At 45.6% G+C, this 23348-nt stretch overlaps 1 protein-coding gene and 1 pseudogene across 1 annotated transcript; both read right to left on the bottom strand.

Moving 5' to 3' along the window:
* Positions 1–5569: 5569 nt before the first annotated feature.
* Positions 5570–11969, bottom strand: LOC138156659 (galectin-1-like). Its single transcript, XM_069082109.1, has 5 exons — positions 11830–11969; positions 7772–11312; positions 6883–6962; positions 6280–6451; positions 5570–5796 (listed from the first exon to the last, which is right to left on the bottom strand). The coding sequence occupies exons 2-5, from the start codon at positions 7778–7780 to the stop codon at positions 5650–5652; spliced, it is 408 nt and encodes a 135-aa protein (XP_068938210.1). The 5' UTR covers positions 7781–11312; positions 11830–11969; the 3' UTR covers positions 5570–5649.
* Positions 11970–14552: 2583 nt separating this feature from the next.
* On the bottom strand, positions 14553–15726 carry LOC138156749 (V-type proton ATPase 16 kDa proteolipid subunit c-like; annotated as a pseudogene).
* Positions 15727–23348: the final 7622 nt, after the last annotated feature.

Below are 23348 nucleotides of genomic sequence, written 5' to 3'. Positions count from 1 at the left end.
GAGAGAGAGAGAGAGAGAGAGAGAGAGAGAGAGAGAAGGAGGAGAAGCCCCTGAACCAAGCGGAACAAGAAGGCTGGGAATTAACGGTACAGAGTGATTCAAGGGAGAGTCCCTTAGGATCATAGATTCAGAACTGGGAGGGACTTCAGAATTCATTTAGTCTAAAACCCTCTTTTTTACTGAGAAGGAAACTGAGGCACCCCTTGCTTCCAGAGTCCTAGCTCCTGGGTCTGGAGGAGAGCGAGTGTCCTCAACCTGTGCTCTGGTCCCCTCCCTTCACTAATGTACAGAGGTTCCCCTGCACTTACTATTGTGGGAAATTCCTTCTCCATTTCTAATTCCTGCCTTATAAGTGCCTGTGACTTTTTAAAAATTATTATTTATTTTATTTTATTTTTAAAGTAATTGGGGTTAAGTAACTTGCTCAAGGTTACACGGCCAGTTATTTCTGGGTGTGGTGCTAAGTATCTGAGCCTGGATTCGATCCCAGGTCCTCCTGACTCTGGGGCTGGTGCTCTTACTCACTTCGATACCTGGCCGCCCCACCTGTGACTTTTTTGTGTGATGACCTGGCCTCCTGACAGCCTGGGGAAGCACCAGGGTCTGCTTCTCAGAATAATGTGGTATTACTGTTATTGTTGAATTTCATTTTGTGAAGGTTTTATTTTTATTTGTTTCTAACATTCATGTAAAAATGTTTTAAGTTCCAAATTTTTAAAATTCCAAACTCTCTCTCTTCCTCTCACCCTTCTCCTACTCATTGATAAGGAAAGTAGGACAATATCAATTGGAATAATGTTTTCAAGTATATAAAAAACCTCAAAGGTGTAGTTGGAGAACTAGAAAATAGAGATGTCATTCTTCCCCCCTTTGAAATCTATCACAGATGGAGAAGCCCTGTCCTAGAAAGTCACCAAAGGACATGGAGGTAAAGGGACTTATCCAGGGTCACTCAGCCATCCTTCTGAGTTTTTTGAGCTCTAAACCCTGCCCTCTTTGGCCCAGACTTGAGTAACAGAGAAAATATCTGCTGCTATCACCACCCACACATTTATTAGGAAGAAGAGAGCCCCAAAGGCCAAGGACAGGGTCTGAAGTCATTTTGATTGCAGGGCTCATTTGAAGGACAATAATTTGAGCTTGAAGTTGTGAGAAATTTCCATGTAGTTGATTGATTGTAAATTAAGACAATTAGGGAAAGTGAACTCAAAACCATCAGGCAGCTTGATCTTAAACTGTTTTCCTTCAAAGGTTATATAAACCTGGATAGAGGAAGGGCAGAAGAAAATGAAGCCAGAACCCAGGACTTGGAGACAGGAAGACCTAGGTTCAAACTCCACCTCAAGACACTGTATGACCTTGGGCAAAGCATTTCTTTATTCTGAGATTGAGTTTTCTCTGCTGTAACATGAGGGGGTCAGACTAGATGACCCCTGAGGTTCTCTCCAGGTGAACACATCCCAAATCTCTCCAGGGGTGAACACATCCCAAATCAGTCCCGAGCATATACATCTCAGAGTTTATATAGACAAAAGCCACAACATAACTGTTACCAAGAGGAGCCACAACTTGAGCAAGTGGGGAAAATACAAAAGACAAGTTGCAAGGGGAGGGCACGGAAGGGGCTGTTGGAGGGCTGGGGAGGTCCAGGTGGGGGTTTTGAGAAAGAGAGAAAGCAGCCCCAGCCTATACTGGGTGGTGGGGGTTTAGACATCCCCACCCACCCTTGAGCTCAGTCTTCTCAAGTTTCCCTGATTCTTTCCAAGCCTCAAACCCAGGACATCCCCAACTCTTGGCCCCTCAACCAATACCCTGGACAGACACCCACAGCCAATTCTGTGGGCATGATAGAGGATAAGAAATGGTCCTGCTATTCTCCCTATTAAATTGGGTCCCAGAAAGGTCACGTCCAACTCCAGCTCAGAGATGGTAGCTCGGGGAAGGTGGGACCCTTGAAATATCTGGTAGGTCTGTGGACTTCTGCCGAGTCCCTACCCCCAACTCCACCCTAACCCTCCCCTCTCCCTCTTCTCGCCAAGCGGAGCACTAAAGGTCTCTGCGGAGGGGCTGGTGGAATTTCTGAAGTCTTTCTTGAAGAGGAACCACTCAATTTGCAGACAGCCCTATGGTCAAACCCCATATCTGACCCTTAGTTTGCTAGTCTGTAAATTGGGATCCTAATAGAAATAAAAGTAAAATATCATAGTAGAGATTCACTCCTTCAAAGTCAAAAAGACCTAGGTTTAAATCCCACCTTCCAAGTCACCTAACTTCTCAGGATTTGAGGTCACCCTCTAAGACAGGGTTCTTTTTTTTTTTAAGCAATCGGGGTTAAGTAACTTGCTCAAGGTTACATGGCCAGTTATTTCTGGGTGTGGTGCTAAGTATCTGAGCCCGGATTTGATCCCCAGGTCATCTGGACACTGGAGCTGGTGCTCTTACTTGCTGTGCTTCCTGGACGCCCCTAAGATAAGTTTCTTAACCTGAAGTTTACAGATCGTCTTGGGATCCATGGATAGAGGACAAGGGATTTGTGAACTTGGAGAGGAAAAAAAGAAATTGCATCTTTATTTTTACTGAAATGCCCTATTTCTTCCTACTATAAAACAATACACATTTTTCTCAGAAGGGCTTCACCATGCTGCCCAGAAGTCAATGACACAAACCAGTCAAAGGACATCTGCTCTAAGACTCTAAGTTTCAGAAAAGTTGTTCACTTGGGGGGAGGGCTTTCATCACCTGGGAGCTTCCTATCCATATAGTTCCATTGGAGTTCAGGTCCCTATCCCTATCCTCTGACAGAATCATCAGATCTCCACTTGGAAGGCCCTTAGACATCTGTAGAAATAAGATCTTCCTCTAAAACATTCTTCTCAGAGGTCACCTAGGCTTCCTTTGAAGACCTCCAACACGGGGAAACTCACTCCTTATGACATCAACTTGTTTCACTTCTGGACAGCTCCCATGGTTGAATCGAATGGACAGGTCCTCTGCACTTTTCCCAGATTCTTCCTGCTTCTTCCTGGGGCTGAGCAGGCTCAGGTTCAATCTTCTCCTGCAGGATAGCCCCTGTGTACTTGGAGGCAAGGCTCAGATGTGCAAGCCCAACACTCCTACCCATTCCTTCTCCCACCATCTATCTCAAGGGTAGGAGAAGCACTCCATAAACCTTGGAGAGGTTGGAGAAACAAAAGCCATGATCCCCAGGCAGAGGGAGCTCCCAGCAGTGAGCAGGGCAGAACAGACACAGCTCCCCTCCTCCTAAGCCTTCCACCAGCCCCAAGTGCCTCCCATTCTGAGCCTGATTCTAGCACTTTCATCTCTCTTACAGCCCTGGCACCACCCCACTCCCCCACCTCCTGCAGTGCCAGCAGTGTGACCCATGGAAAAGTCACATCTCCACTCTGAATCTGTTTCCTCCTCTATAAAAAGGAGATAACAATTCTTGCACCAAATCTCTTTCTAGTTGATACAGGTGAAAGATTAAATAACTGAGGAGACAAAGGCTCTATCTTCAGAACTTATCCATGCATTAACAATGCCTGGCAATTGTCCAAGACACAAGAACCAGGCCACCTTCCTCACCTTACCACTGCAGCCTAGATTTAGGGAGAGACAGATTTTTATAGATGAAAAATATTCATCAAATGAGGCCCTTTATTTAAAAGGAAACAATACCACATTAGATAATCATATTTCTAATTGAAGGAAAGATTAGGAGATTTCTAAGCTGGGAGGGGAAGAATCAACACATGCAATTTCCTGAATTCAGCAAAACTGGTATCCCAGTCCCCCACGTATCTTTATACAATCAAGGGAATGTGGAAAAGGTAACTGGTTAATCAGTACAAGGCCACTTTTCAGATGAGACACTTAAGTTGATTGAGATGTAGAATTGTGGGAAAGTTCCTTGCATCAATCTTTGGACCCAGCCAGGTTTCTGGTCAGCATAACTTAGGTCCTTAGTTAAGAGCCTGTCAGCATCAGGGAGTGATGGGCCCACTTCCCAGACCTACAGGGCATGGTTCAGACAATACAATAAGGCTCTTACCACCCAGGCCTGGGGGTTGTATCTCATTTCTCTCTCTGACACTGGTCCTGGCCTAGAGTGATTGATCCCCAAATGTGTGTAGACTGCTTGCCCCTTTCTGCTGGGGGAAGAGTGGATGTGGTGGGTGGGACTCTTCCAGCCAAGCAGCCCTATGGCCAGGGCCAGACCCAGCATGCATTGTGGAGGCCCTGGCCTCTATTTCAGAGGACATACAGTATTCTTTGTCCATTGCCTGTGAGCTCATTCTGTGGTGATACAAAGCCTTAGAATTGGGTGCTTAGCCAGAAACAGGCATGCTTACCAAATGTTTGAGGGCTGATTCTTGCTTTCTTCCCTGTCTGAGGAGAGGAAAGGAGAGACCAAGCGTTCATAGAAGGGACCTCAGAGGCCATCTGGTTCAACTTCTTCATGTTACAGAGGAGAAACTGAGGCCTGGGGAATGACTTGGGTCTATAGGAGCAGAGGTGTAGAGCTGGAAGGACCATGGAACCAAGCTCTTCTTTTTGCCCCAGAGGAAACTGAGACCCAGGGACTTCTCCAAGGTCATCTAGTCAGTGAGAATCAGAGGTCAAGCTCAAACCCAATACCTCTGACTCCAGAGCCTGTGAATGTCTTCCCACTCTCCTCCCATCTGGCCTTCAGGACTCTCTGAGCCTCCTTGGGCTGGTCCTCAAAGGGACACATTACTTCCCTGGTTTGTATTCAGCATCTTTCAGGCATGTGGGCTTGCCCTCAGCCTGTGCTCTGGTCCCCTCCCTTCCCTAATGTACAGGGGTTCCCCTGCAGTTACTACTATAGGGAATCCCTTCCCCACTGTTAATCAGGGATTGTCAAGGATGGGGGTGAGGAACCTGTGGCCTCAAGGCTACATATCACCTTCTAGGTCCTTGGGTTTGGCCTTTTGACTGAGTCAGTTTTTTACACAACAAATCCTTTTATTAGGAGATTTTTCTGTGAAGTTTGTATTCTTCCAAAGGTCTGCACTTGAGGACCTAGAGGGCCACATGTGGCCTTGAGTCCATAGGTTCCTTACCCTGGTCTAGGGTGTCTAAGTGCAAATCGCCTTGTTTGCATTATATCCTAGGCTTCTGGCAGTCTGGGGAAGCCTTTGTGCCCCTTCTCAGAACAAGGTAGTATTTGTGCTATTGTTTTTTCATTGTGGGAAGAATTGTATTTTATTTTTTTAACATTTTTTTTAAATTCAGAATTCCAAATTCTCCCTCTCCCAATTGCTGTTTCTTTCCCCATTTAAAAGTCAAGTAATAGGAAGTGAAATCATGATTTTAAATATATAAATACAGAGTCATACTAGGACCACCAGAAGTTAACTATAATAAATTTGCCATTTTTCCCCACCTGAAAATTGCCTAAAGAATCCAGGTGGAGAAAGCCTGTCCTAGTGAGTCATCAGAGGACCACTGAGAAGAAGGGACTTATCCAGGGTCATTCAGCCACTCTTCCCAACTCCAAACCCACCCTCTCTGTCCCGGACTGGAATAACAGAGAAAATGTCAGCTGTTACCATCATCAGCTCTTTTATTAATAATAAGAGAGACCCAAGGGTAAAGAATGGTCTGAAGTCAGCTTGATTTGGGGGCTCATTCGAAAGCCAATGTTCTGATTGTCACGTCGCCATGAATTCCCACGTAGTTAATAACTGTTGCCTTCGTGCGATTTGGGAAATTGTACTCAAAGCCATCAGGCAGCCTCACCAGAAAGAAATTGCTGTCAAACATTATGAAAATCTGAATGGGGAGAGGACAGAAGAAGCTGACCAGAGAACCCTGGGTTAGGACACAGGAAGGTCTGCTTTCAAATTCCACCTCAAGACACTTACTACAAGCCCCTGTGTGACCTGAGGCAAATCATTTCTCCAGGCTCAGGGCCATGCTCTGTAGAATGAGGGAGTCAGACTCTGGCTTTCTCCAGCTCCAATTCTAGGGTCCTATTATGTGTTAGGACACCTAGAACCCTTTGTCATCCTCCTATGATCACAGCCCAGCCCAGCTCCCTCCCTTTCTCCCCTCACTTCAGCTCGAGGCATTCTGGGGTTCTTGCCCTTGCCCTCGGGAAGCCCACTGACTCCTTTCTCCTCTATCTTCTCATCTTTTCCCCATCAGAATTTGCTTCCAGGCTCTTCTGTCAAATACCAGGGTGGATAAGATAATCTCTTGGGGTCTGTCCCTGCCCCTGCTCTGACATTCCACGCTCTGATTCTGGGGACTTACCTCTGCCTTGTTCCCCTTCTGAAATGGGAAGTGGCTCTCCCTTAACTCCTCCCCAAAATTGCCATTTTGGAAGGTGTTGAAGACAATAACGTTGTGGCTACGTAAGTAGTTGAATCGAGGGTTGAAGTGAAGTGCAATATCAGGGCCGCCTATGCCCAAGTCTATTGTAAATCTGGGGATTGAGAACACATCTCCATCATTAGCATGGGTCCCCGGGGACTTGGAAACTCACCACTCAGAGAATCCCTGAGCTAAAAGACACCCCCCTCCCCACCAAGAGACTCTCTTGGCCATCCTACCCTGAAGCACCATGGCTTCTCTTCTGCAGTACCCCTCCTACCCCCACTGTATCTAACAAATGACTATGGTACATATTTTGCTATCTCCAGAGACAGGGAGCTCACTACCTATCAGAACAGTGCATTCCAGGTCCTGGGTAACTCCTGCTAGTTTTTTCTATTGCTGAGTCCTGGCTCTGCCATCTGAGGTTGAGGCAAAAGTAGCTGCGTACTTCTTACAAGGTTCAAGGGCAATCAGGTGTGTACAGGATTCAGCTCTCACCCATGGTTAAATTGTCTCTCATCCATCCTATGTCCCACTTACCTCCTGGCATCAGGAGATATGTCTACCACTACTCTTATGACCGAACTGGGTTTCAGGTTGAAGCCACTTCCAAAGATAGGCTGAAGAGACCAAGCACAGCAAGGTTAGGACTGGCTGGGAGCTGATGGGACCCAGAACTTCCATCTGAGCAGAGGCCACCCCCCTGGAAGGCTCTAGGAAAGCAGACTCTTCCCAGACTGGTTACTGATGAAATGGGAGTGAGTCTCAGGTCTGTGAGCTTGGGGAAGCCCTTTTTGTGTCTCTGGGCCTCAGTTTCCCCATCTGTTAAATAATACACTGGCCTCAATGATTGATCCAGTCCATGCCTCACTTTACAATTCAGGGAACTGAGACTCCAAGAAGCAAGAAGGACACTGTCCCAGGTCACACAAGTGAGCAACAGATATAAAAGTGCCATCCAAGTTTTTCCTGGTTCCCAGGACCATATTCTCTTTCTCACTGTCTACCACAGCACCATCTTGGGCTGGCATCACATACATCCTGGCACTTGGGCAAGGATGAAGGGGGAAGGGAGGACAGTGGTGCTACCCAAGGGTAGGAGATAGACTATACCAATTGGAGACTCTCTGGTAGCTAGGTAAGCCTTACCTTGCCTCTGGATTACCTTAGACCATTGCCCTGCCCTCATCTCATTTAGGCGACAAAGATAAAAATCTCCCCAGGAAAGTTTTCAGGAAGAGCTTCCCCCTTCTCCAGAGCTAAGTCTTGATCCCAATCTGGGGCAAGAGCCAGCCATGTTATTCCCACCGCCTCTCAAACACTCTGTCTTGAGTCTCCCTGATTCTTTCCAAGCATCAGCCCCTGTGGATCCCCCAGGTATAGAACAGCAGTTTGTATACTCCCCACAAGGATCCCCAGGCACACTCACTTTGGCCATGACTGACGGTGAATAATGCTCCTGTGATTCTCCTGGTTGTGCTGGGTTTACGAAGGATAAAGTCCAACTCCAACCCTGAGATGGTATCTCAGAGAAGTGGCCAACTGTTTAAATAGATGGTCAGTCTCTGGGCTTCCTCTGGGTCCCTACCTCCACACTCCTCCAGCTGTCCCTTCTGGCACTTTCCCCCAATCCAGAGCACAAAAGGGCAGGGCAGGTATCTCAGGGGTGGGGCAGGTTGAATTGTTGAAGCCTTTTTAGGAGGGGATGCCAGTCCAGGAGGAGCTCTGTCCATTTCTAGTCTTTTCCTCCACATCCAACCCCCCCCCCCCGCCCCCACTGTGTCCTTTCAGGCATGGGGTTGGGGTGAGTGGTAGAGAGATTGGTGGGGTCAATGGGGAACTAGTTTTAGAATAAACTGGAATCTGATTTTGGAGGAAAGGGACTGGGGACAGTTGAGGGGTCTGGGTTGGCCTCCAAAGAGTCTGTCTGAAGGAGGAAATCCTAATCAGAGGATGTCATAGCATGGAGGGGCCTAAGAAAGCATCTGATTTCTTAACAAAAGGGGAAACTGAAGCCCCAGGCTCACTTGGGCAGCGAGCTGCTGAGCCAGTACTTGTACCCATGGCCTCTGACCCCAACTCCTATGCTCCTTCCAGTAGGATAGAGAAGACATTGGTTTTCTTTCTAGCCTGTTGTCAGAAAGCATTCTCCATCCCTTCTGCACCATGAGCCTTGAGGGAGGCAGGCTGAGGTTTCTCGGACAGTGATACCATTACCTCTGACCTTGTATCTCTCTTTGTCAGGGGAAGGGTCTGTGGGTGTCTAAGGGGAGCCCGTAGCCTGGGTCCCATTCTATGGCTGCACCGGGAGGCCCCTTTAGGTCCCTGCCTCTCCCTCCCTTTACTGACCCTTCCTTCTGACCCTGAGACCCAGTGAATGCAGAGGTCCAACCTTATTCTGTTAAGTCAGAGCCGATAGGGGATGCCATAGTGTGCACTACACTGGCTTTTGAGTCAGGAAAAGCCTGCTTCAATACTTAACTAGCTTTGTGACCCTGACCAAGTTTTTTAACTTCTGCCTGCCTCAGTCTCTTCCATCCACAAAATGGGTGTAATAATAACCCTTCCCAGAAAGACTTCAAATGAGATAATACTCATAAAGAGCCTCGCAAACTTTAAAGACATATCTCAGTGTTATTCTTGGTCCTTATACAGGAAGCTTGATCAGGATGTTTGTTTCTTTCCTTTTTTCCGCTTAATGATATGTATTTTTTCCAATTACACGTAAAGATAATTTTCAACATTCACTTTCATATGGTGTAAAAATTTTTTCTCTGATTTTAAGCTTTTTTTTTTTTTAGTATTTTTTTTCCAGTTACATGTAAAGAATTTTTAACATTCGCATTTAAAACTTTGAATTCAAAATACCCCTCCCACCCTCATCTCACTCCCCATCACCCCCCTCATTGAAAAGGCAAGCTATGTGGTACAGATAGTAATGAAGCTTGCTTCAGTCTGCATTCAGACAGCATCAGTCCTTTCTCTGGGGATGTGTAATAGGAAGAAAATTTAAAGATCCCCCTGTAAATTCCATTACTATTACAGGATGCTATTGTGTTTTTCATCATAAGTACTTCAGAATTGTCTTGAATCATTGCAATGCTCAGAATAGTTAAGTCCTTCACTGCTGATCTTCTTACAAAATTGCTGTCACTTTGCACACAGTACATTTCAATTTGAATCACCCCATACATGTCTTTTCAGGTTTTTCTGAGAGTACATCACAGTACTATTCAATCATAATCACATACCACAATTGTTCATTCATTGCCCAATTCATGGGCATCCTTCAAATTTCTAATTCTTTATCCCCCAGAAAAGAGCTTCTATAAATATTTTTGTACATAAAGGTTATTTTCCTCTTTTGGATACAGACCTAATAGTGGTATTGCTAGTTCAAGGGTATGCATGGTTTTATAGCCCTTTGGGCATAATTCCAAATTGCTCTACAGAATTGTTGAATCGGTTCACAACTCCACCAACAGTCCATTAATGTCTCATTTTCCCCAAATTTCCTCCATTTGTCTTTTACCTTTTCTGTCCCATTAGCCAATCTGATAGGTAGTACTTCAAAAATGTTTAATTTCCATTTCTCCATACAATAGTGACCTATTTTTCATATAGGTATAGATAGCTTTAATTATTTCATCTGAAAACTGATCACCTCTTTTTACATGATTTATTTTTTATTTTGAATAAATATTATTTGTACTTATTCATGTATTTATCAATTCAGAATGGCTTTTATTTTTATAAATTTGACTCAGGTCTCTGTATATTTGAGAAATAAGGTCTTCATCAGAGAAACTTGCTTCAGAATTTTTTCACAGTCACTATTGCTATGTTTCCCTCCATACTATCCCCTACTTTTATTCTATTCTCTCTTTCCTTTCCCCCTGTCCCTCCTCAAAAGTGTTTTGCTTTTGACTACTCCCTCTCCCAATCTGCCCTCCCTTCAATCATGTCTCACTTTTATTTAACTTTGAGTTCCAATTTTTTTTTTCTCTTTTCCTCCCCATTCCATCCCCAAGAAGGCAAGCAATCTGCTATGGGTCATCCATGTATAGTCATATTATACATATTTCCAGATCACTCATGATCTGAAATAAAAATCAGAACAAAAGGAGAAAACCATGAGAAAGATAAAACAACAACAAGAAAAAAAAGAGAAAATAGTATGCTTTGATCTGCATTCAGACACCATAGTTCTTTCTCTGGAGGTGGATAACATTTTCCATCATGAGCCGGTTGGAATTGTCTTGGATCATTGTATTGCTGAGAAGAGCTAAGTCTATCAAAGTCAATCATTGCACAGTGTTACTGTTACTCTGTACAATGATCTCCTGGTTCTTCTAACTTCACTCAGTATCAGTTTCCCAAGCCTTTCCTAGTTTGTCTGAAATCTGCCTGCTCATCATTTCTAGCAGCACAATGATTTTCCATTACATTCATATACCACAACTTGTTTAGCCATTCCCAAGCTGATGTGGCATTTCCATTAAAAACAATCAGCAAAAGGAGGTTCAGAGAGTTTGAATGAACTGTCTCTAGTCCCATTGTTCTTTCCTTTGGGTTCAAAAAGAACCAAAGCGACCAAGTTGAGATCAAGTTATGGTATGTCTGTCTGCTTGGGTGATCAGACCAATACAAGCTTGGAGCACTCTGCCACAGGTCAGCCGCAAATAATACACATGAACATTTGGAATTGAAATTGCTCAAGTTTCTTTTGAGCTGCTACAATTCTACTTTGTTTGTAGAACACAGTGCCTTCTTTGCTGTGGGCCGGCCATGCTGTGTAGTCCTTTGCCAGTATCTTCAATGTCTCACAACTGATGTTTTTGAAGGGGCCAGGACTAGAATTTGGAAGGACTGAAGAATCACTTGCCCTTTGTCTCTCCCCATTGGCCATTTCCAGCCTCCTCCGTTTCCAAGGGAGTCTCCTCAGCCTGAACTCTTTCCACGCCATGAGGCTGGGTTGGAGTGAATTGCAAATTAGTCATTCATTCCAGAAAGTCTGATCCTCAGGCCGAAGATTCATCTCTGCCCACGTTGTCCCTATCCCTTCCTTCTCAACTCAAGGAAGGGGATTCCCCCACATCCTCTCCCTGCCTGCCACCACCGGGTAGCTGTAGCCCCTCTCACCCACGGGACACTAATTCTAACCCATGCCAAGTCCCACTTTCCCTTGCTCCGCTCTCCCAACGATCTCTCTGGCCTTACCAACTGATCAAAGATCTTGGACCAGCAGCCAGGGAGCCGACAGCTTCATGGGGGTGGGGGTGGGGAGAATGGGAGGGGCAGGCCTTGCTAGGGCCGGGAAGATCAGGAAGGGGGGATGGAAAGGGAGAAGAGAAAGATAGCCAGCCCATAAGCAAGAGAAGGGTAGAGCATCGCCACCCCCTCCAGAAGACCCCCTTATCGAATCTCCGGGACTCTTTCCAGGCACCAACCCCAGAGGATCCCCCACCTTGGGCCCTGAGCCTGTACCTGGATAAGGAGACTTGCAGCCTATACCGTGGGTCGCTCACTTGGGATATAACGGAGGGTGAGAAATGCTCCTGCGATTCTCCTGGCTGCGCTGGGTCCCCGAAGGCCGTTACGTAACTGCAAAGCAGAGATGGTACCTCAGGGACTCCTGGGACCCTTCAGGTGGCCGGCCTCGGGCTTGCCCCGCCATCCCAGCCCCCTCCCCTCGAACTTTTCCCGCCCAGCGCGAGTACAAAAGGGGAGGGGCCGCGGAATTCTTCAAGTCTTTCTTTCTTGGAGGGTCAGCCAATCCAGGCGGTGAAACCCCTGTGGCCACACCCTCTCCTCTTCCTGATCCCTTCTTTTCTAGCCTTTTCCCCAATCCACCCCCCAAATTGTCTTCTAAGGGCTGACGCTGGGACGACCGGTACAGACACTGGCGGACACAATGGAAAATGAAGAAAAATCTGACTTTGGCGGGAAGGGACTGGGGGTGCCATGCCCGGGAGGGAAGACCATAGTCTGTTCTGGGACAGAGTCAGCCCCTGGGCCTCTAAAGAGTCCATCTGAAGGGGGAAATCCTAATTAGAGCATGGCAAAGCGTGGCAAAACTTAAGAAAGCAACCGGTTTCTCAACAAGCGTGGAAACTGAGGCCCTGGGGTCACTTGGGCCTGAGGAGCTGAGCCAGGACTTTTACCCAGACCCTCAGACCCCAACTATAGTTCTTTTTTCCCTAGGTCCCAGGCTAGGGGCCCCAGGAAGCCTGTGACACACCCTCCCCTTGGACACCCACAGCCCTCTCCCCTGACACTGAGACCAATGAAACAAAGGTGCAAGGTCTGAGGGTGCAGGCCCCTGTGATTCCATTAAACCAAAAAGGGATGGCTGAGGGAGGAGAAGAGGAGGCCATCCCTGAGGTAAAAGAAGGGATCTTCTATTGCCATCTTGTCTCCTCTCTCACCCTTGCCTCTTGTGAATTTCCTGAAGGGGCCCTGAAGGCCAAGATCAAAAGCTGCAAGTCACTTCAAATCCCTGAGCCTGAGTTTGCTCATCTGTGAACTGAGATTCTAGTAGAATTAAAGATAGGGCATCATTATCCATAGAGATCCACTCCCTCAAAGGCAAGGAACGCTGGGTTCAGCTCCCCCCTCCCAAGTCACCTCACTGTGAGGTCACCTTCTAAGAGAGGTATTCTTCACCTGGGGCTCACAGGTCTCCTCAGGGTCCACGGATAGATTACAAGGAGTTTGGAAAGGGAAAGAGAAATTACAGTTGTGTTTTCACCTAACTCTAACTGAAATGTACTGTCTGCTATTTACTTAAAAAAAATTAAAAAGTCAAACATTTTCTACAGAAAGGCTTCATCAGATTGCTTGTGGTTGGGGGTGGGATGGGGTCAATGAAAAAACTAGTCAGAGAACCTCTAGTTTCAGAGAATGGGCAGACTTGGATTGGGGGAGGGGTACTTTGGTCACCTTGAAGGAAGGCAGCTCTGTGTGTTCTGCCCTGCTCACTGCTGGGAGCTCCCTCTGCCTGGGGATCATGGTTTTTGTTTTTCCAACCTCTGCAAGGTTTATAGAGTGCTTCTCTTGCCCTTTAGATAGATGGTGGGAGAAGGAATAGTTAGGGGTGATGGGCTTGGGTGCATGAGCCTTGTCTACAAATAGAGGGACTGTGCTACAGGAGAGGATTGAGTCTGGTCCTGCTCAGACCTAGAGGCAGAACCAGGAGGAACTGGGGAAAGGTGCAGAGGGACCTGTCCATTCAGTCCATGGGAGCTGTCCAGAAGTGGAACTAGTTGATCCTACAGGGAATGAATTTCCCATTATTGGAGGTCTTCAAAGGGATCCTAGTGAGCATTTTCAGGGAGTGTTTCAGAGGAAGATGTTATTTCAATGGATGTATGAGGTCCCTTCTAAGTGGAGATTTGATGATTCTGTTAAGGGATATGGACAGGGACCTAATCTCTGATTTCACCTCCTTCTAAACCTCCCACCAGACCCACGTGTCTCCCATCCTGATCCTGATTGCATTCATCTACCCCGAACAGTCTTGGCACCACCCCATTCCCCCATCCCCTGCACTGCCAGAAGTGTGACACAGAGACAAGTCTTATCTCCACTCTGAATCTTAGTTTCCTCCTCTATTAAAAGGAGATAACGGTCACTGCACCAACCCCCACCCTAGTGGTTATGGGTGAAAGATTGAGGAGACAAAGACTCATTCCAAGCTTATCAATGTCTTAAGCAATGCCTGACAACTGCCCAGCAAAAAAGGATCATGTCTTTTCCTAATCTTAGTACTGCAGCCCAAATACAGGAGAGATAAATTTTTACAGATGGAAAACATTCATCAACTGAGGCCATTTAATTAAAAGAAAACAATGCAGTATTAGGAAATCTGACTTTTGATGGGAGAAAAGATTTGGACATTTCCAAGTTGGGAGAAAAATAAGTGCAATTTCCCACATTCAGAAAAAGAAGTGTCCCACTCCTACTAAGTGTCTTTATATAATTAAGGGTATGTGGAAATACTCACTGATCCATCAGTACAGAGCAACTTTTCAGTTAAGTCATTTAGGTTTCTTGAGATGCATAATTATGGGAAAACTCCCTGCATTAATCTTTGAATCTGACCAGGTTTATGATCAGCATAACCTAGGTCCTTACATTGTGGTCTCTGAGAGACAGGGAGACGTGGCCCCCTAGCCATGCAGGGATAGGTTCAAACAATACTATAAGGCTTTCTTTTTTTTTTCTTCCAGTCAGAATTTTATTTGGAAACATCAGGGTGAGCCCTGGCCCCGTGCTACACAGCACCACTGGAAACACATGTTCAACATGTTCCCAAATCATAAAATTCTTACTAATACCAGGACACTACAGAAATCTTGAATTTCAAATGATCACATCCAAGGAATTCTCAGCACTTGACATTTAACCCCACAGCTCAATAATCTACCTATATTTAAGATTAATATATAGCATGGGAAATTGAAAATTCTTGCTCCATAAATGTTATGAACATGTCAAATCTTTATAAATAAACATCCAGTGAAGAGAAAAATGACAATCTAATTCATCTTTATACACACAGTACTAACGGCAAATGGGCAGGGAGATTGCATGGCTGCCTGGCCGATGCCAGGAGGCCTCAGCCCCAGCCGGGCCCAGTTCAGGCACCATCCAATCCGGTGCAGTGCGACACAGACAGAAGAGTCTCTAAGACATTGCGCATTTACAAGACCAACTACCAACTGCGCAACTGCACTAGGTGTCAGGCCATTCGTTCTGGAGCGAATTGGGTGGGATAGGGTGGGTCAAGACGGGTCTTTACATCATACCCTGGGGCTGAAGGGGTGAGTGAAGGGAGGGGGAGGTGGGGCACTGGGAAGAAAGGGAAAAGAGGGTCTACTTTGTAGAGAGAATGAGGGCCACAATCAGGCCGTACAGCCCAAGCACCTCAGCGAAGATCAGAATCAGGATCATCCCCACGAACACTTGAGGCTGCTGCGCTGTCCCCCGAACACCAGCATCACCTGCAAAGCCAGTTGCCAGCCCGCTCAGGCCCACGCTGAGGCCTGATCCCAGCTGAAGAAAGCTCTTGAACAGGGTGATTCCCGGTGTTAGAGAATTGGCAATGAGAACAGCCACCACCAGACCATAGAGCCATGACGACGGGAATGATTGACTTCATGATCACCTCAGGTCGCATGACTGACATGGCTGCAATGCCAGTGCCACTTTTTGCTGTGCCATAAGGTGCACCAAGAGCGCTGAAGACCATGGCGGCCGAGGCGCCCATGACTGCGAAGAAAGACGCGTATTCAGGACTCTCGGACTTGTCTACTCAGGGTCCAGAGGCCGGAAGGAGAACTGGGCGAAGGGAGAGATGCAAGGGCACGGGGCTGGGTAGCAGGTAAAGAACTGGAGGGCGGGGGGGGGGGGGGGGGTGGGGGCATTGAAGGGACCTAAGGCTTTCTTCCAATTCCCAGAACTAAAGAAAGATTTCCTCCAAGAAAGAATTTGGACTAGAGGCATAAATGAACAGAAATTGAACTGGGCTAGCTCCAGAATTGAATACCGAGGAGTCAGTGCAGGTCACTGAAGTCCTAGAATAAATGACTTGCTTTTACTACTCCCCTAAATCCCCTCATTTCTCCCTTTTGATTGGTGGGGGTGGGGTGGGAATTTATGTATAAATTAACACCGTGGGGCTTTTCATAAATTCGTCATCAGAATCACCTAAATCAGATTAGGAGCCAAAGTGCTCCGAGGCCATACAATGGACTAATTTTGAGAAGAGAGATGCACATGTCAATGAGGTAACCGAGAGAATTTCTTCTTCTTTTTTTTTTTTACCAAGAGAATTGCAGCATAAAGGCAAACTCCATGAAAAAAAGCCAAAGCCAAACCATAATGTTTATTAGTATTATCTAAGATCAAGTCTCCTTGTACCTAGTAATCCACTGCCAATGCCCATTTAATCAGCAAATCTTTAATTACCGGTGCCTGCTGTAGCCCTCTGGTGCCGGCAGATATCTTCTCTTGGACATTCTGGAAGAGGTCTCATTCTCAGGGCAGCTCTGTTTCTTTCTTTTCCTAAATCCTGTGCTTGATATAAGAAAGTTTAAAAAATTTCATGAATGTTTGACTTGTTAAATGAACGCTTCTGTATTGTAAAATTATCCAACAGATGATTTAAAATGGGAAAATGGAGTGCTATTTGGAGGGAAGTATTTTACAAACTATAAGTCTCCCTAGAAATAGGAGTTGCCCATAATGACTATTTGATTTGTGGCAGGACCTTCCCAGCTTGTATTAGTCTGATCAGTGAGGGGTGGACCTTGACCTCAACATAGTGAAGTCATTTTGATTCTCTTCAAGAGAAAGGGACACAGCCAACCAGAGAAGGAGGTACCATCGGGGGTCAAGAGACATGAAAGTGAAACTTCTGTCCCCCTTCCAGGGTCATGATGCCCATTCTACAGAAAAGGAAACTGAGGTTCAGTGTGGGCAGGTGGCACCTCTGGGTCACACAGCTGAAGGGCAGGGCCAGGATTGTGACCCAGGTCTCTACTCCCTTCTACTTCCTCTCAGGGTGAAACAGGGTGGCCACAAGGGGTCTGGGAAGTTACCCACCTCTTCACCTTGATACCCCTACCCAGTCAGGGCTCTCTGTTCCTAGTCATGCTTTCCCTCCAACAAATGACCATATGTTCTCTCTGAGGAAGGCCTTGAGTGACCTGTCCTCAGTCTGCTGATCCCACCTAGGGCTGGAGCCCCTCTAAGACTCTATCTACCTTTAGGACTCAGTCCTTTCATGCTTGCGATCTGGTGTCCCTGCCCACAGCCCCACCTTGCCTTAGGGTTCTAGGTAGCTTCCTCTGCCTTTTCTCATCTCTCTCCCTCTCCAAGGCTTTCCAGCATTCCATGGATGGAGTGACTGCTGTAGACTAGACACTGGCCAGCTGAGTATGGCAGGACAGCTCTGAGGAAAGACACTGTCCCCAGGGGTATTTCATCCCCTGGACAGATACACAGCAATTAACACTCATTTATTTATTGAGTTCCAAGCACCTGGGAGTTGGGAAAAGGGATCTGAGTACATATAGAGGGGTCATGGTGTCCCCTCCTGGAACATATTAACACCCTAATTAACAAACTAGTAAAGAAGCCAGTCCTGGGGCAGGGAGACAAGCACATCACCAGTGCCAGGGAAAGAGATTAAGGGTCCCACATGTCTATCACAGCCCTAGGGGAGAAGGGTCCTTCTTTCTCTTAAAATCTAGGCAGGAGCCTCATGGCCCTCCACTTGGCACTCAGGCCCTTCCCCCCCCCCTCCCCCCATTGACCCACTAGAATCTGGAACTTCATGGATCCCATTTCATCCCTTAGGAGACAGACCTGAATGACTGAACCTTGAAGCTCCAGAACTTTGAGGCAGGCTCAGTTGGATGCAGGGCCCCAAGATCAACCCTCTGGAAGGTGTGTGTGTGTGTGTGTGTGTGTGTGTATGTAGGGACAGGGGGAAGCCTCTGAACTAGGCAGAGCAAGGGGTTTGGGAATTAATATAACAGAGTGTTCTAAGGAAGATCGCCTTAGGATTGAGATTTAGGAATGGTAGGGGCTTCTGGTGTCACTTAAACCAACATCCTTATTTTTACAGAGAAGGAAACTGAGGCATCCCTTGTCCCAAGAATCATTGCTCCTGGGTATAGAAGAGAGAAAGTGGGGAGAAAGAAGGGCAGTTAAGGTAGCATTGACCAAGTAAGAGCTGAGAGAAGTTTGGGCTGATCAGAGGGGTGAGGGGGAGAGGATGCTGCCATGAAGGAAATGGCACCCAAGTTGAGGGAAGCAGAAGGTAATGGGGGGAGAGGACATCTAGCACAAGCTAAAGGGAGAAGAGATAACTAGGTATCCTGGGGTGCTGGGAGACAGGTTCTGACCTCCTGATCCCAGAAGATGAAGAATCAGTGTGTGTGTGTGTGTGTGTGTGTGTGTGTTGGGTTGGGCTGGGGGGAGGGAAACTCCAAACTGGACCAGGTTATGGGTACTGGGGAAGGGGTCATCTCCTGAGAACAGTGGAAAAGAGACCAAGGCAGAAGAAATGGGAATCAGATGACATCCCTTTCTCTTGACTCCCCTGCCTCTGCTCTGAGGAGGCCTGACAGAGGATGGGGTGCTGCCATTAGAAAACAGCCCCTGGTAGAGGGAAGCAGGAAGCTATAGGGGAGAGGACACCTAGCCTCCCCTAAAGGGAGAAGGGATTACTAGGTCCCTTGGGGAGCTGGGAGGGAGGTCCTGATCTGCTGATCCCAGAAGATGGAGAATCTCTCTCCTCTCTCTGTCTCTGTCTCTGTCTCTCTGTCTCTCCCTCTATATGTTTTAGTGTATTGTAGTATGAGTGTTTTTTTTAATTTATTGGGAAACATACAAACAGGTTATGGGCACTGGGGAAGGGGTTATCTCCTGAGAACAGTGCAAAAGAGACCAGGGCAGAAGAAATGGAATCAGATGACAGCCCTACCTCTTGGCTGCCCTGCCTTTGCTTACCTATCCTCAGTCTCCAGCCCTGCTGTCAGGTCTGCCATGCTGCCCCTTAGCACTCCAGGCACTCCAGGCCCTGTCTGTCTCTCTCTTAGGGCTGGGCTCTTCCCAGGGAGAGTGAGCCAATGTGCACTGAGTGAAACCAAGAAACCAGGCTCAGGGAGGGACTAAGGCCTGCCCTCAGTCACACAGCCAATTCTGAGCACAGGCTGCTCTGGAACCTGGTTTTTATCTTTGGACCTCCAGGCACTTAGAGGCTCTTTCCACCCAGGCCTGGGGGCTCCATCTCACTGCTGTCTCTGGCACCAGGCCTGGCCTAGAGTGACTGATCCCCAAATGTGTGTAGACTGCTTGCCCCTTTCTGCTGGGGGGAGAGTGGATGTGGTGGGTGGGACTCTTCCACACAAGCAGCCCTAGGGCCAGGTCCAGAGCCAACATGCACTGTGGAGGCCCTGGCGTCTATTTCAGAGGACATACAGTATCCTTTGTCCATTGCCTGTGAGCTCATTCTGTGGTGATACAAAGCCTTGGAATTGGGAGCTTAGCCAGAAACAGTTCCTGCCAGGAATTCCCTGCTAGTATTTACCATGCTTCTGAGGAGAGATCCCAGACTCACAGAAGGGACCTCAGAGGTCACCTAGTCCTACTTCCTTGGGTTACAGAGGAGGAATCTGAGGTCCAGGTGCTTCTTTTTTTAAATAAATAAATTAATTAATTTATGTTTTTCTAGTTTTCAACATTCACTTCTATGAGTTTTAAAGTCCCTCTCTTTCGCCCTCCTCAAGACAGAATGCAAGCCCATACAGGCTTTACACATCCCTTCTCACTAATCATTTTTTTCAATTAGTCATGTTGTATAGAAGAAGTAAAAGGAACAGGAGAAACCATGAGAAAGACAAAGCAAGACAAACCCCCAAAAAGAGAGTAAATAGTTTGCTTTGATCTGCATTGAAACTCCAAAGTTTTTTCTCTGGATGTGGATAGCATTTTCCATCATGAGTTTTTCCAAGTGTTCTTAGAAGGGCTAGTTCACTGTGGCTGTTTCTCTGTACCGTGTTCTCCTGGTTCTGCTCACTTCACTCAGCATCAGTTCACATAAATCTTTTTTTCTGAAGGTTTTTCTGAAGTCTGCCTGTTCATCATTTCTTAGAGCCCAGTAGTATTCCATTACATTCATATATCACAATTTGTTCAAACATTCCCCAATTGATGGGCACCCCCTCAATTTCCAATTTTTGGCCACCATGAAAAGAATTACTCTAAATATTTATTGACATGTGGGTCCTTATCCCTTTTATACGATTTCTGTGGGATACAGACCTAAAAGTGGTAATGCTGGGTCAAAGGGTATTTTCATAGCCCTTTGGGCATAGTTCCAAATTGCTCTCCAGAATGGCTGGATCCGTTCACAATTCCATCAACAATGTGTCAGCATTCCAATTTTCCCACACTTATCCAGCATTTATCATTTTCCTCTTTTGTCATGTTTGCCAAACTGATAGGTGTGATGTGGAACCTTAGAATTATTTTGATTTGCATTTTTCCAATCAATGATGATTTGGAGCTTTTTTTCATATAACTATAGATAGCTTTAATTTCTTCCTCTGAAAACTTTCTGTTCATATTCTTTAACCATTTTACAACTGGAGAATAACTTTTATTTCTACACATTTGATTCCGTTCTCAATATATTTTAGAAGTGCGATCTTTATCAGAGATGCTGGTTGTAAAAAAAAAAATTTTTTTTTTTTGCTTTTTGGAGGGCAATTGGGGTTAAGTAACTTACCCAAGGTTACTAGGCTAGTTATTTTGTGTGGGTGTTAAGTGTCTGAGGACAGAACCAAACACAGGTCCTCCTGAGTCCGGGGCTGGTGTTTTACTCACTGCACCACCTAGATGCCTTGGCTGCAAAAATTCTTTCCCCATTTTCTGCTTCCCTTCTAATCTTGGTTGCATTGGCTTCATTTGTGCAAAAACTATTCAATTTAATGTAATCAAAGTTATCCATTTTACATTTCATAACGTTCTCTATCTCTTGTTTGGTCATCAGCTCCTCTGTTCTCCATAAAACTCACAGAGAAACTGTGGCTTGCTCTCTTAATTTGCTTAGAGTGTCAGCCTTTATATCTAAATGGTATACTCATTTGGACTTTATTTTGGTATACAGTGTAAGACATTGGTTTATATCCAGTTTCTGCCATGCTGTTTTCCATTTTTCCCAGCAGTTTTTGTCAAATAGTGAATTCTTCTCCTAAAATCTGGGGTCTTTGGGTTTATCAAACAGTAGATTACTATAGTCATTGACTACTGTGCCTTGTGTACCTAACCTATTCCACTGATCCACCCCTCTATTTCTTAGTAGATACCAAGTAGTTTTGATGACTACTGATTTATAATACAGTTTAAGATCTGGTATGCATAGGCCAACTTCCCTAGCATTTCTTTTCATTAATTGCCTTGGTATTCTGGACCTTTTCTTTTACCGGATGAATTTTATTATAATTTTTTTCTAGGTGTATAAAATAATTTTTGGTAGTTTGATTGGTATTGCACTATATAAATAAATTAATTTAGGTAGAATTGCCACTTTCACCATATTAGCTTGACCTATCCATGATCAACTGATGTTTTCCCCAATTATTTAGATCTGAAATGATTTGTTTGAAAAGTGTTTTGTAATTGTGTTCCTGTGTTTGTTTTGGCAGGTAGATTCCCAAATATTTTATAATGTCTAAAGTAACTTTAACTAGAATTTCTCTTTCTATCTCTTGCTGTTTGACTTTGTTAGTAATATATAGAATTGCAGATGATTTATATGGCTTTATTTTATATCCTGCAACTTTGCTAAATTTGTTTATAATCTGCCAGTGTCTCCCTGTAATGGGAATGCAAATTTGGAAGATCTTCCCTGCCCCTAGGCTAAAATGCACCTGAAGCCTGGGGAGGGAGGCTTGTTTTTCAGTAGATACTTCTTGATTGGCCAGTGAGTCAATAAGGATGTTACATTCTCTGAGCCAGGAGAAGGCTATATAAGCCCTGATGTGTAGCTTTGTTTTGGGACTCACTTTGAGAAGTGTTCCGTGATTTGATCTGAATTCTGGGAATCCGTTGTTGAGAGTCCCCCGGCTTTGAAAAATCCAGATGTGGAAACCCAGATGTTGACTGGGTATGGATGTAATGGTTGGACAGTTTGGAAAGCTATCTACTTGATCTGTTAATGTCTTGATAATTCTGTCTGTATATTTTGAAGTTTGGGGTGCTGACCTTTTTCCCCTGAACAAGGTAAACGATATATGTCTGACTGATTAAAGTAAGCTTGTTAACCCATTTTGAGTTGCTTTCCTTTAACAAAGCAGATCCAAGAACCTGTATGGGCAGCAAACCCTGAGGACGCACTTGGGGTGCTTGCTGCTACACTCCCATGTCTCACAATTGATTCCAAAGTTTTTCAGACAGACTGTGAGAGTGTCCTTGCCCACTTCTTCTGACCTCTGAATGAGTACTCACGCTGTGTGAGTTCTCTGTAAAAATAGTCTTGTACACAAACCTACATTTGGCATTCCAACAATGTAGCCAGAATGCTTGGCAGTTCACTTCCTGAAAGGAACGCACTGTCCAGTACCTTACATTGGCAAGTGATCTTCATAATCTTCCATTTGCTCTAACAGATAGTTCTGCATATGAATAGTGTTGTGCTGACTGGTGGAGAATTTATGTTTTCTTGGTGTTAACTGTAAAGTCAACTTTAGTACAATTGTCAGAATCAATCCATATGCTGTTGCATTTTTTTTTAAAGCAATCAGGGTTAAGTAACTTGCTCAAGGTTACACTGCCAGTTATTTCTGGGTGTGGTGCTGAGTATCTGAGCCTAGATTTGATCCCCAGGTCATCCCGACACTGGAGCCAGAGCTCTTACTCGCTGTGCTACCTGGCCGCCTGAATTTTTTTTTTTTTAAAGCAATTGGGGTTAAGTAACTTGCTTGAGGTTATAGGGCCAGTTATTTTGTGTGGGTGTCGAGTATCTGAGGCCGGAACCGATCGTAGGACTCCCAACTCTGGGGCTGGTGCTCTTACTCACTTTGGCACCTGCCCCATATGCTGTTGCATTTAAATCTCAGAGGCTGCATGGAGTGAACAATTATCTTTGGACAAAAAGTCACACACAAACTCTCCTTATCCTTTAGCCTTGGCTTGTAGCACAAACAATTTACTCAGTGCAGTAACTGATCTTGATGCTATTTTTGTCCTCATTGAAGGGGTCTGACAGCATAGCTGGAAACATCATGCTAAAAGGCTGTTGGGTCCAAATAGTACAACCTGCAATTAAAGAAACTAAGGCAGAGCTCTGAGCCAATGGCACTTTATTAAAGGGCCCATGGACTTCTGGCTTGCCTCAGGATCTGAGATGACCTCTTCTTCCAAGACCTTAGTTTTATCATGGTTGATACTCAGAGAATGCAGATGAAGCAAACTAAAAATACAGAATCTCA

This window comes from Petaurus breviceps, unplaced genomic scaffold (assembly GCF_028583685.1).
Source record: "Petaurus breviceps papuanus isolate PSGF00001 unplaced genomic scaffold, PetGlider_PUasm1.0 156, whole genome shotgun sequence".
Taxonomy (NCBI): Eukaryota; Metazoa; Chordata; class Mammalia; order Diprotodontia; family Petauridae; genus Petaurus; species Petaurus breviceps.
The sequence above is the reverse complement of the archived record's forward strand: the minus strand, read 5'-3'. Positions and strand labels throughout refer to the sequence as shown.